A 12,434-nucleotide genomic window follows, 5' to 3' on the forward strand; every position below is an offset into this window, starting at 1 on the left:
TGGCTTTCTCAACCATCTGGGCTTTCTCAACCAAGATGATTTTGAAGGATGTGGATTCCCTTCTGTATGTGGACACCGATGTTTTATTCCTGCGACCCATTGATGACATTTGGGGCTTTCTGAGAACTTTTAATGCCACCCAGCTGGCTGCAATGGCACCGGAACACGAAATACCAAAGATTGGCTGGTATAGTCGTTTTGCTCGCCACCCATATTATGGAACCACTGGGGTGAATTCTGGTGTCATGCTAATGAATTTAACCCGAATAAGAAATACCCAATTCAAGGTAAGGAGATCATTTATTTCTTTTGGGAAGAATATCTTTGTTGGGGTATAGTTGATTTTTACTCCAGTTCTTGTTAGTCGTGTAAAACTTTGACAAATTGTGGACTTTAGCTTCTTTCTGTACAGATGGCATTGGCATGATGAAAATGTTTTTTTAGAAATGTGCACCACACAGATCAATAAGTATGCAAACTGGTTCTAAGACAGATAGTTAAAGAATAGTTATTTCGGCAGAAGACTTAGAGGACTTAGAATAACTTTATTGTCACTTTGAATGTACATTAATGACAGGAAGCGAGCTTTCTATAATCTTCTCCGCTGTTCTTACCACTCTCTGTATGGACTTTCTATCTGAGGCACTGCAGCCACCAAACCAAACAGTGATGCAGTTTGTTAAAATGCTCTCAATTGTGCCTCTGTAAAAGCGCATGAACTATAGGCTTTCAAATGCTTCTACACAAAGGATTGCCACATTAAGAATACTATCAGTGTAGCCAGTCCTTCTGGTACCCTTTGGATATGTTAGACTTCAGCTCCCATAATCCTTAGCCATCACATCCAGTGGGGATTGAATATTTGTCAGGCAGAACACTAAGGTAGATTTCTGGTTTGGCATATTTAGAAGAAATGACTTCTCATTCCTATCTTGTTGAAAGCAACTTTTTTCATATTGTTTAGTCACTGAACCCAGGTAGAAGGTACACCATGGCTATAGCTTCCTCCTGCTACAATTGTAAATTTGTGGTTACAATTTCTTTATCAAATCATTTATTTCTCTATTTCAGAACAACTTAATACCAACAGGCTTGAAATGGGAAGAGATGTTGTACCCTTTATACCAAAAGTATAAAAATTACATTACGTGGGGAGACCAGGACTTGCTAAATATTATTTTTTACTTCAATCCAGGTGCATACTTTATAAGTATATGATATTGTAATATAATGATAGCACTATTTTAACTTTGAGCATAAAATAATAATTTAAAAAAATTGAGACTCTCCAAGTATGCGGGTTGCATTATTGTTCCTTTATGCCATAATACATTTCTACAACTTTTTCCAATCATTGGAAGTCTCCACCTTTTGCAAATTCTATCTCAAAAACCATACTGATTGGAGCAAACAGAAAAAAAATAAGAATTATGTATATTTGGATTTATCATTTATATAATATTATTACAAAGTTATTATTTTTTCTGATTTCTTTCCATGTCTTGTATTTAAAGCTAATTCCTATACATCATTCTATTCCTGAATAATAGAGTAGTGTGGTGCCTAGGGGTGAAGACGGTTGTCTGCCACTCAGAAAGCTGAGAGTTCACTCCTATGTAGTGGAAGATGTCTCTCTCCTAGGGCAGAAAGAAAAAAAATCTTTTGCGAACTCCACATGGTGTCAGGAAGGACATCTGGCCAATAAACTCTCAGCTTCATCCAGTCTCCCTCCCCTCCCCCCCCCCAAAAAAATTAAGGGGTTACGGGGTCATAAAAAAAGAGTCATTCTACTCTTGGCTAATTTTTTTTCTCTCTTTTATATGCTTTTATTTTACTTCCTTTTAGAATGTCTCTATCTCTTTCCCTGTCAGTGGAATTATCGACCAGATCACTGCATGTATGGCAGTAACTGCAAAGGAGCAGAAGAAGAAGGCATTTCAATTCTGCATGGGAATCGAGGAGTCTATCATGATGATAAACAACCTACTTTCAAAGCACTCTATGAAGTGATACGTGATGTAAGTGATGTTTTGCGAAAACACAAGTTCTTGCATAAAATAAGGCTGCAATATATTGTATCAGTAATGGGTTTTATTGTTACAAGAATCTCGGAAGGTAGAATAGGCTAAGAGCTTCTAACTTACTCAGAATTTTCAGTGAATGTTATACTTGCATAGATGCTTGAAATTAGGACCTCTTGCTCCTATTATAGAACTCCATCCATGATACCATATTTGTCCCCAGAGACTTTGTCAATTTTTTACTGTAATACAATGCCAGACATATAAAACACAACTTCTTCAGCCAGATTCAGAATCAAGAGCCCCAGCTCAGTTTATCCCAATGTTCAAGTCAAAAAAAATTGAAGGTGGTACTTTTCTGAATTAATGCTTAAATATATGATGACAAAAAAGAACAAAAAGTTGGATGATAATGATAGCCAGTAGATTGTATTAAAGTAATATAAAAAATTACTAAAGATGAGGATGAGGAGATGGAATAAATAAGAGTCAGACTATGTGTTTTATATTGGTGCCAAGTAGGAGTTGATGACACTTATAAGTATCAACCATGAACCAACGATTTAAGGTTGCTGATTACATTTTTGTATCTTTTTCCTCTTTAGTTTTCCTTTGAAGACAATCTCTTCCAGTCGATGTACTATCCTCTCCAGACCAAGTTCCTCAATACTGTACACACTTTATGTGGGCGAATTCCACAAGTTTTTCTGAAACAAATTGAGAGAACCATGAAGAAGGTCTATGAAAAACATGTGATTGTCAATGTTGGAGCCAATTTCAGATTATAATCATAGCAATATATTTTAATGGTCGCCCATCATATCCCACCCTGGGGCTTTTGTCACCCATCATATCCCACCCAGGGGCTGTGAACTAAAAGTTCTGTGCTGGTTTTTTTGCTACAGTTCTGTAAACAGGTACCTGGGAGTAAGATTCATAAAGCTTAGTAAGACATTTCTGACCAGACATGTATAGGATTGCATTGAGTCAGTTGTTGCTTAAGCAAAATGGGAAGGCTTTTATTTAATTATAATAATGACCATGCCATTCTTTAGCTTGATGGTTAAGGTATGGCAATGGTTTGAATTCTGAAAAAAAAGAAAAGAAAAATACTGTTGCAGGTAACTTGAGGAACATAAATATTTGGAAACTGTTAAGACACAGATACAAGGAGAATTTCTCTGTAATTCTAAGAGAAAGCTCCTACAATATTTCTTGTGCTGGAAAATAACTGTGCTGATAATACCTAATGATATAACTTAGCTTGTACAATCATAGAGGAATGGATTTTGCAGCTCATCATTCAATGTATGTTGTTGCTTTGATGCTTTGCTCTTTGATGTTTGTATCTTTTTGGATTTTGGCATTCCATACTATCAACTCTCTTCAAACCTAGAGTAGAAGATGCCTTTCGTTTTTTTTATCCTTCTCTTTACACCAATTCACAGAGTATCCACTTTTGGTACCATATAATTGTCTTTGAGATGAACCTAGTCCATTCAGCTGTTTCAGCAGGGGAAATTAGCCTTCCTCTCTCCTTCCATTCATGGCATTTGATTCACCACAGGATGTTACTTATCTTAAAACCAGAAGGATTGTCAACTTGCTACTTTGACACCTGAGGATAGTAAGGTGAAGGTTAATTTCTTCTTTTTGCTAATGTTTACATGATAAAATCAGCAACTATTGCTGGTGTTATTTCTTTACAGATTGGTGGAAGGACTGTATGTAATGAACCAAGTAGATTCTTGTCTGAAACATGTTTTCACTAGTTATTAAGGTGATATTCTCCACTTTGCATGATGTAACATACAGTTGTCTTTATTATCTCACCAAGTTTTTATATATCAATTTTGTTATTTGCTATCTTTGCTACACGTGATTAAGACAGCTATTATTCCAAACACAGCTATTCTTCCAAACACCTTTATCCATTCCTGAGTTAAAATGAAGAACAATTTACAGGAATATATTTTTGTCATTTTGCATATGGAATTTGAGGAACAGATGTTTCATATAGAGTTGCACAATATGTTCTAGATAGCTTTTTTCTGTCTCAAATATTTTTGTAGTAAGGAGAACATAAGGGACAACCGTATTTTTCATTATATTACTCTCTGAAACAGCTTTAGAACTGTTTCCTTCTTTACATTTTTGCCAAATATCTGCTAAAACATAGGACAGAATTTACTACACGTTGAACAAAATCTCACTTTAGTAATAAGATGGTCTATGGGGGTGAATTTGATGTTAGTTAGTGTGGCCTGTTATGACTGCAACCTGACCTGTAGAATGGAACCATATGAGATGGTGAGCTAAGAGATCAACCAGAGGGTAAAAGAAAATCTGGTTGGATTTGTATGTGTCACCCTGTGGATAAGTTAAGTGAATTTGAAACTGCTACTATACTAATGCCAAAATAGTTTGTCTGATGCTATTGCTCCTTGAAGTGTAACAGCAAAACCAAAAGGGTAACAGCATACCACATCCTCCTTTGTGGATTTGTGTGTTTTTTGTCTCTCACAAAAAGGTCTTCCCTTTTGTACCTGTTTTTAAAACTGAAATCTCACTTGAGTATAACTTAACTGCAGGAAAATTCAGAATGCTTTGCCTAGCAATTATTAAAAAGAAAAGGTAGATTTTTATAAGAAGTATTAGAAAATCAAGCCCATGGAAGAGGAAGAAGAGCTACAGTAAATGCTTATTTTATAGCAGATATAATATTCAAAGGGATGAAAAGATCTAATATTATCACCCCAAAGGATGGAATTAAAAAACATGGAAAATCGATATAATTTTGAAACGTGAGTTTGGCCATTTTTCACTTTGTGAATTACAGCCTAGATCAGTTGCTCTCTGCTAAATCTCCATTCATGTGCAGGATCTCAGGTGCACTGTAAAATATTTCAAAATCTAATAGTGCAAAGATTTTTAAAAGTGGTATTTGATACAGTATTTGATTCCAGGACAGATTTAGAATTTGTCCAGTTCAATTTCTCAAATAGAGTGTCTTTATTTAACCTTTTTGTATCTCCTGTATGATACTCACAAGCATATACACATCTCAAAGAAGATTGAAAAATACTTGGATATACATCACAAAACTCTTTGAGATTTGCCATACATTGAAGCAACATTGCTGTTGCGGTTTTCTTTGAAAGAAAAATAACCTAAAGTTTGTAGTAGGAATTCTGCTCCACTTGAACTTTTGATTTGAGTTACTTTAGTAGATGTATTGGAAATTGAATTCAAAGCATAGACATGAGGATTATCATTATTGTTCAAAGTCAATAATGAATTCTGGTGTGTTACCAGAGCATGTTTTTTAAAATCATTTTTGTGAATTCAAATTTCTTTTCAGAGATAGTGTGATTTTAAACATAAAGAAGGAAACAGTTAACTTTCTTGTCACATAAAGTATTATCTCTACCATATTTTGATATGTTTACAAAAAATGCAATGTTGCATTATATTTTGGATTGCTTTTTTAAAAATAAGCAAACCTAAAATACTTTTTATATCTCCACTTGATTTATAAAGAATTTAATTTTCTAATAGTGAATTAACACTAACAGTTCTGCAAAGTATTAGTAGACTTATGCAAGGAAAAATATCAGTTTGCGTTCTGTTCTTGGGGCATTGCTAGTAGACTACATTGCAAATCTCTTAAGAAAAAATTTAAAATAATTATATAAATATATTTACTGGATAAATGCTTAACTTGTTTAAATAAATAACTTGCAATTTTCAGCACATTTCATATTATAATTTTAATAACATTTTTTCAATGTTAATATATACAAAATATTAATTACTGATTTTTAAAAAATAACCATTACATATAGAACACATAAATATTTATTTCAATTTCCTCATCTACATGCTGTGTTATTTTTTACATTAGGATATGAGAAGGGGATTTGCTACCTACTGTGATTCAGTAGAAAGACTGCCATCAAAAAATTGTAAACCAAGGTAAATTAAGGTTACAGGACTGGAGAAACGAGTGAATTTATATTCTTGTTTTAATAATTTTGTGGTAAAACTATACTTTAATCTCTAATTGCCTTATAGTCGCTTAATGTTTTCTGGTTGATGGCTCTGTACATTAAACTCTGTCAGTAACTGAATAGCAAACACCCAAATAATGAACTATAGGGCTGTAATAAATTGTTTACATCTACAATTAAAAGGAGAATAGTTATATTGATGAACTGTCACCAGTTCCTATCCTAAATCTCAATCTTAAATACATTTCTATCTGCAAAGTATTACCTATAGCTGATTGATCCTTTGCAGACCTAGACATGTCTATACCTATTGATTTTAATGTTGAATGTGCCAAAATTCCTTTTAGTGCCAACTGCAAGTACACTTGCTTTCAATAGCTGCCAGATTATTATCTCAAAGACTTGAAGAATCACAACTCAAAATAGCCTGTCAATATAGATACAGTTCTATGTATATAGAGATTCTTAGTTATCCAGATCATAGTCATCCCAAAGGTGACTAAGGTGCTTTTTCAATTGTGATCTGATGTATATGAATTTAACCTTGATTTGGAAGGAATTTGTCTTATTGCCAAATTGCTTTAAGGGGTCCTTGGTGCTCTTTGAGTTTGGTTGTTTTCTTGCAGACTTTTCATTGCCCCAAACTGTTGTGTAATGACTGCAAGAGTCACTACATAGGACAAGCAGGTAGAAGACTGATAAAATACATCCATGAACACCAACTAGAAGTTAGAAGACATGATGAAAACTCCTTAATTGCACAGCATATGGGCAGACTTAACTATAGTTTCAACTGGGAAACTGTAGCCATCCTAGACCAAGCCAAGTTCAAAAACGCTAGAGAATTTCTAGAAGTCTGGCACTCTGACAAATTAGCCATTGATAGAGACATAGACATAAACAATATCTACATACTATGCAAAAGAGACACTCAACAAGCCAAAAAGGGAACAAAAAGACCGAAACACCCCCACTTCACCAGCAGTTAGCATCCAGATGAATATAGATTTAACTCCAAGATTAACATCAGACCAACAATCAAGAAGTAAACAATATCCCAAATGAGGAATTCCCAAACAAGGTAACAGTAAGCAGGCCAGCCACGGAACCTGTAAAATCACTCCTATCAACATGTCAGGGCAAGTCACTAGAATATAAACTGAGATCAAATTCTACTCGTTGCTAGCACTGATATTACAGTGTTTGTGTAATAAAACATCTGCAAAAAAAGCAACAACCCTCCAAGCTCAGAGGGCACGAAGGAGCACTCATTTCAACCCCGAATTACAAATGTTCTCCTTTATTGGCACACTGCTTTAATTTACTAGAATAATATCTCTAATGTTCAGAATGCCAGAGTCACCAGAATGTTGATACAACTTAAAAATTCATTCTCACCTTATTTTTTTTTGTTCTAAATCCAGTTGTAGTCAAGAAAAAAATATTTTTAGCACTAAGAAACTTCTTGATGAGATGTAAAGTACAGGTTTGATCTCCATCTGCTTCTAAAGTTAGTTGATAATTGTGTACCTATAGGTTTTCTACATGGCAAACCGTTGCCGATTTCCATCTAAGTGGAAAATGAAAAATGGAATTTGCATTACTTGTGTCTGTGTAAAATTGCAATCAATGTCATGTCACTTTACTAACTTGTATATTTCTGTTTGATGAAGTGCACTGAATATTTATGACTCCTAAGGAGGCAATTATAGTGTATTTAAAGTCATTTATAATTTTAGACCTTTCAGGTAAATAAACCAACTTTCAGCAAATATGAGCCTCTGTTTTTCTAGAACAAATTAATAGTTGTGTTCAATCTTGTATACATGCACAGAAAACACATTTGTTCTAGCTATGAATAATTTATATGATAAAGTTATGGTTGGTTTTGCATGAAAATATTAAGGGTGTTTTCTGACATTGATATCCAACCAATCTGGATCTTTGACAAACTAAACAATAGGATCACAAAAAAGGACTAAACAAAAAGAAATAGAGGATAGAATGCATAATGGGACAAGTTTCTGTTTTCTGAATAAATAAAGAGCAACGGATAATGTCAAATGTATCCAGCATTGCACACACACACAAGTTTTTAAAGGGAAAACAAACAACCTAAAATAGAGCTCTTGAAAGTAGTGAATAAAGCTTTCTTCTTGTTTGCACTATCTTCTACATCAGTAGGTAATGATATAATTTTGACTTAATGACAAGTCAAAATATCCTTTATTTCTGCTTGCTAATTTATTATGGTAACATTTTTATTTCTTCTTGCTAATAATTCAAATTTTTAGCTATGAGTAGTTTTTTTCTTAATCTTCAAAGATAGGTGACTGGATGAATAGAATTAGGTACAAAATTGACTTGTCAAAGCTTAGCAATGCATATTTGTCTAGCTCCAAGATTTCCCCAAAACTTCTTCTTTGAAATTGCTCCCAAATTGTAGTAATTATTAATAATCTATTTAAGACGACAAATCATAGGGCATATTTCCTCAGAACCTGATTACCATAATCCATCCATCCATGTCTTGGCTAAGGATTTGATTATAGCTTGAATAGTCACAGCTTTTGCTGGAATATGTCTTAATGAGTGATGCACTTTGATATAAATTGGCAACCTATGTTCATAAAACTATTATTTGTTAACCATTCTTTTTGAACAAAACCTGTTTTTCTGGATTTGCACAATGTTTCAAGTATGAAGGATGGTTTTGCAAGTCATGTTTGGGTTAATTTGGAGACTATATCATGGCTGATCATAGAATATTGTTAATCATTACTCAAGTCTTAGTATGATCATGATATGTGAATCCATTTTGGCCTATTCAACAACCATGCTGTGTAAGGTTACCATGTTTCCCCGAAAATAAGACAGGGCCTTATTTTCTTTTGAGCCTCGAAATAAATGCATGGCCTTATTTTCAGGGAGGTCTTATTACTTCTGAGGTGCAGGAGGCGGCAAGCGTGGTCACTTCATGGCTGCTGCTATGTTGCAATATTTTCGGGGAGGGCTTATTTTACAATACAATACAATAGCAGAGTTGGAAGGGACCTTGGAGGTCTTCTAGTCCAACCCCCTGCCTAGGAAGGAAACCCTGTACCATTACAGACAAATGGCTATCCAACATCTTCTTAAAGACTTCCAGTGTTGGGGCATTCACAACCCCCACAACCTCTAGAGGCAAGCTGTTCCACTGATTAACTGTCAGGAAATTTTTCCTCAGTTCTAAGTTGTTTCTCTCCTTGATTAGTTTCCACCCATCGCTTCTTGTTCTACACTCAGGTGCCTTGGAGAATAGTTCGACTCCCTCTTCTTTGTGGCAATCCCTGAGATATTGGAATACTGCTATCATGTCTCCCCTAGTCCTTCTTTTCATTAAACTAGACATACCCAGTTCCTGCAACCGTTCTTCATATATTTTAGTCTTCAGTCCCCTAATCATCTTTGTTGCTCTACTCTGCACTCTTTCTAGAGTTCCCACATCTTTTCTACATCGTGGCGACTGAATGCAGTATCCAAGTGTGGCCTTATCAAGGCATTATAAAGTGGTATTACCACTTTACGTGATCTTCATTCTATCCTTCTGTTTATGTAGCCTAGAACTGTGTTGGCTTTTAGGGGCAGGGCTTATTTCAGCGCATGCACTCAAAAGCCCAATTGGGTTTATTATCCGGGAAGGTCTTATTTTACAGGGTAGTTGTAATAAGAAATTTAAAAAACTGCACTCTTGAAAGGTGATTCAATACATTCAATGAATTCTGTGCAAAATTGTTGCAGTGTATCAGTAAGTTATTAGATGGTTTCCAAAAACATGGAGTATGGTGTCTGGAGAATTTAGTGAACTGAAAGTCAGTTTCATAAATGCAGATCAACTTAAAAATACAAAATATAGAACTAGATACAGTAAAAGTTTTAATAATAGCTATTGTGATGTTAACATCCTTGCTGTAATGATAGATATAGACTTGAAAGGTTTAGTGAAGCCTTCTTAATAATTTTCCTAATATTTTTTTCTTCTCAGCATTTTTTCACAACTTTTTTTTTATCAACCCAAAGTTGCCCAAGAGGAGCTAGAACTCACACTATCCTAGTTTGTAGACTGGTATTTAACTACTCCACCAAACTGGCTCCCTAGTTTATCTTTAGAATATGGATCAAGGAAAATAACTGGATCTTAAAAAGTGGCTGTCTCATTTTTTAGTTATTTGTGCAAAAGTAGATTCTGTAATTTGTATTGTTCAATCTTGCTACTAGTTTTGGTTTGGATTGCTGTTCATTTAATCTTGCTTTCATCTGATCCTACTGTCATTGTTTTATTATTAATTTACATTTCATGTTTTTAATGCAGAGAACTGCAAATACAAGACTATTTATAGTCACAATAAATAATTAAAGTTCCTGGAAGTATTTTAGAAAAGGCAGCTATATGGGAAAATACAGAAAATAGTTTCGACTTCACTGTCCAGTCCTATTTGGGAGCAGATTATGCTACCTCTTTCTTCATTTAAAACTTCAAATATGAGATGCATTCAGTTTTAACAGCAACAAGATTTACTTTGTGCACTAAACAAGCTTAAGATGGTTTAGTTTTGGCTTAATTGATTTTATAGACTCAGTGTAATTTATAATCCAGTTATTTTATTTTAGCTTATTGTACAAATTAAGCCATCTGATATTCAAAAACAATTTTTATATTTTGGTGTAATAAGTGTACCTAGTCATAAAGTGTCCCTTATTTAAGATTGAAAAACTAACTAGCATTTAAAATATTAGTAGGATATTACATCTCTTGGTTTCATAGGCCTTTGGATTTAGAATCCAAAGAAGGCATTTGCATGAAATCAGTTCTCTTTAAAAAAAACCACCAAATTCCACCACTGCATTACACAACCTACTTAACTTTAAAAAACAACAACAACGATTTGGAGATGTATGATGCTGTATCTGTACTAAATTCTCATCCAAGCTACTGCAGATCGTTGTTTCACTAATATTCTACAATTCTGGTGTGTGTGTGTGTGTGTGTCCCTGTGTCCTACTAGAGGACCATTGTTTCATCTTCTTATTGGACACTGAGACATAATGTGCAAAACTACCAGGAAGAATTGTTAAGATGGATGAGTGCTGTCATTTCTTACATGGAATGACAAATTGGCTCTGCCATTCTGAAAATTGCAAAGAAAAAAAGAGAAAAAAATTCTCTATGAGCCCTGGGGTTGTTTTAAAAGTGACTTCCTTTTAAGTGTTATGATATTAATGGATAAGATATTCAGTAGATGATGGATATCTCCTTAAGAGGTTCTTTCTAACTTTATCCAGATAGATTCTGAAGTATAGAGTATTAACATTTCAAGGAGAATTCACGGATGTTTCCTCCCTTTATTTTAGTAGTACTTCTGCAAGAAATTAAAGGAAGAATGAATAATGCTGAACAGTGGAAGAACAAAGAAACAAATATATCTCAAGATATATTTGTTTCTAAATTTCAATTTAATAAAATTTGTATGCCGCCCACTCCCTTGGGACTCTGGGAGACTTACAGACAGATAAAAAAGCATTTAAAAATTTTTAAAAATAAAAAATACAATTATTAAAATTACACACCATCCATTCAGTCTAAGTGGGGCTAGACATTGATCAACAGCCCCAGGCCTGCTAAAAAGATTTAAACTTCCAAAATGCAGGATACCCCCAAAAAAGCAACACTTAGCTTCTTAGAAAGGCTTTTGGTCAAAAGAAATTGTACAATCTTTATATAATAAATCTTCCATGCACCTTTCTAGTATATTTTTGTCAATCTGATGCCCTCTTAGATGTTAAACCACCTGACTCATATTTATGACATTATAGTGTTCTGAGTCATGTGATCACCTTTTGTGACCTTATGCAAAGCAAAGTCAATGGAGAAACCAGATTTGCTTAGTGACTATATTACTAACTAGCTGTACCCAGTGAGCGTTGGGCTGCTCACTGAAAAAAAATGGCAACAGCTACAACACCCCACCCCATCCCCCATAGAATGTGGCTGGTGTCAACCCAAAATCCTGGTGGACAAATTTTGAAAGGGGACATAAGTCTCAGTAATGCATGGTAAGTCTGCGCCCTCATCCAAAATTAAATCATAGATGACTTAATTAACTTAAGTCAAAATTAAGTCAATTTTTATACAGATGGATCTGGTAGCAACTAAAACTCCTAGGCTTAAGGATCCAGAATCCTGGCATTCAAAATGCCGTGAAAGCTAGAAGGCAGTTTGCTTTCAGCTCCCCATTACACACAAACACACACACACACACACACACACACGTACACAACCACACACAACCAAAATCCTAATCTATGTACTCTATAATAATATATAATCAATTCATGATCCTAACCTAGGTGCTCTAATCAACTT

The 12,434-nt window shown here is 34.5% G+C and overlaps 1 protein-coding gene across 2 annotated transcripts in view; it reads left to right on the top strand.

Moving 5' to 3' along the window:
* The window catches only part of GXYLT2 (glucoside xylosyltransferase 2), a 30,960-nt gene extending 23,157 nt beyond the window's left edge, over window positions 1–7,803 (top strand). Inside the window, exons 4-8 of one of the 2 annotated variants that reach the window (XR_015695878.1) lie at window positions 36–287; window positions 1,072–1,195; window positions 1,846–2,018; window positions 2,627–3,653; window positions 5,926–7,803. Coding sequence is in view for 1 of the 2 variants with exons in the window: in XM_014056053.2 (XP_013911528.1) it covers window positions 36–287; window positions 1,072–1,195; window positions 1,846–2,018; window positions 2,627–2,809 (732 nt within the window). In the remaining variant the exon portion in view is untranslated. Of the gene's footprint in view, window positions 1–35; window positions 288–1,071; window positions 1,196–1,845; window positions 2,019–2,626 lie in introns of both variants that reach the window. The other variant, XM_014056053.2, reaches the window with a different exon arrangement.
* Window positions 7,804–12,434: the final 4,631 nt, after the last annotated feature.

The sequence above is a fragment of the Thamnophis sirtalis genome, unplaced genomic scaffold, assembly GCF_051295495.1.
Source record: "Thamnophis sirtalis isolate CommonGarterSnake01/CBP01778 unplaced genomic scaffold, rThaSir2_p1.2 scaffold_3, whole genome shotgun sequence".
Lineage (NCBI taxonomy): Eukaryota > Metazoa > Chordata > Lepidosauria > Squamata > Natricidae > Thamnophis > Thamnophis sirtalis.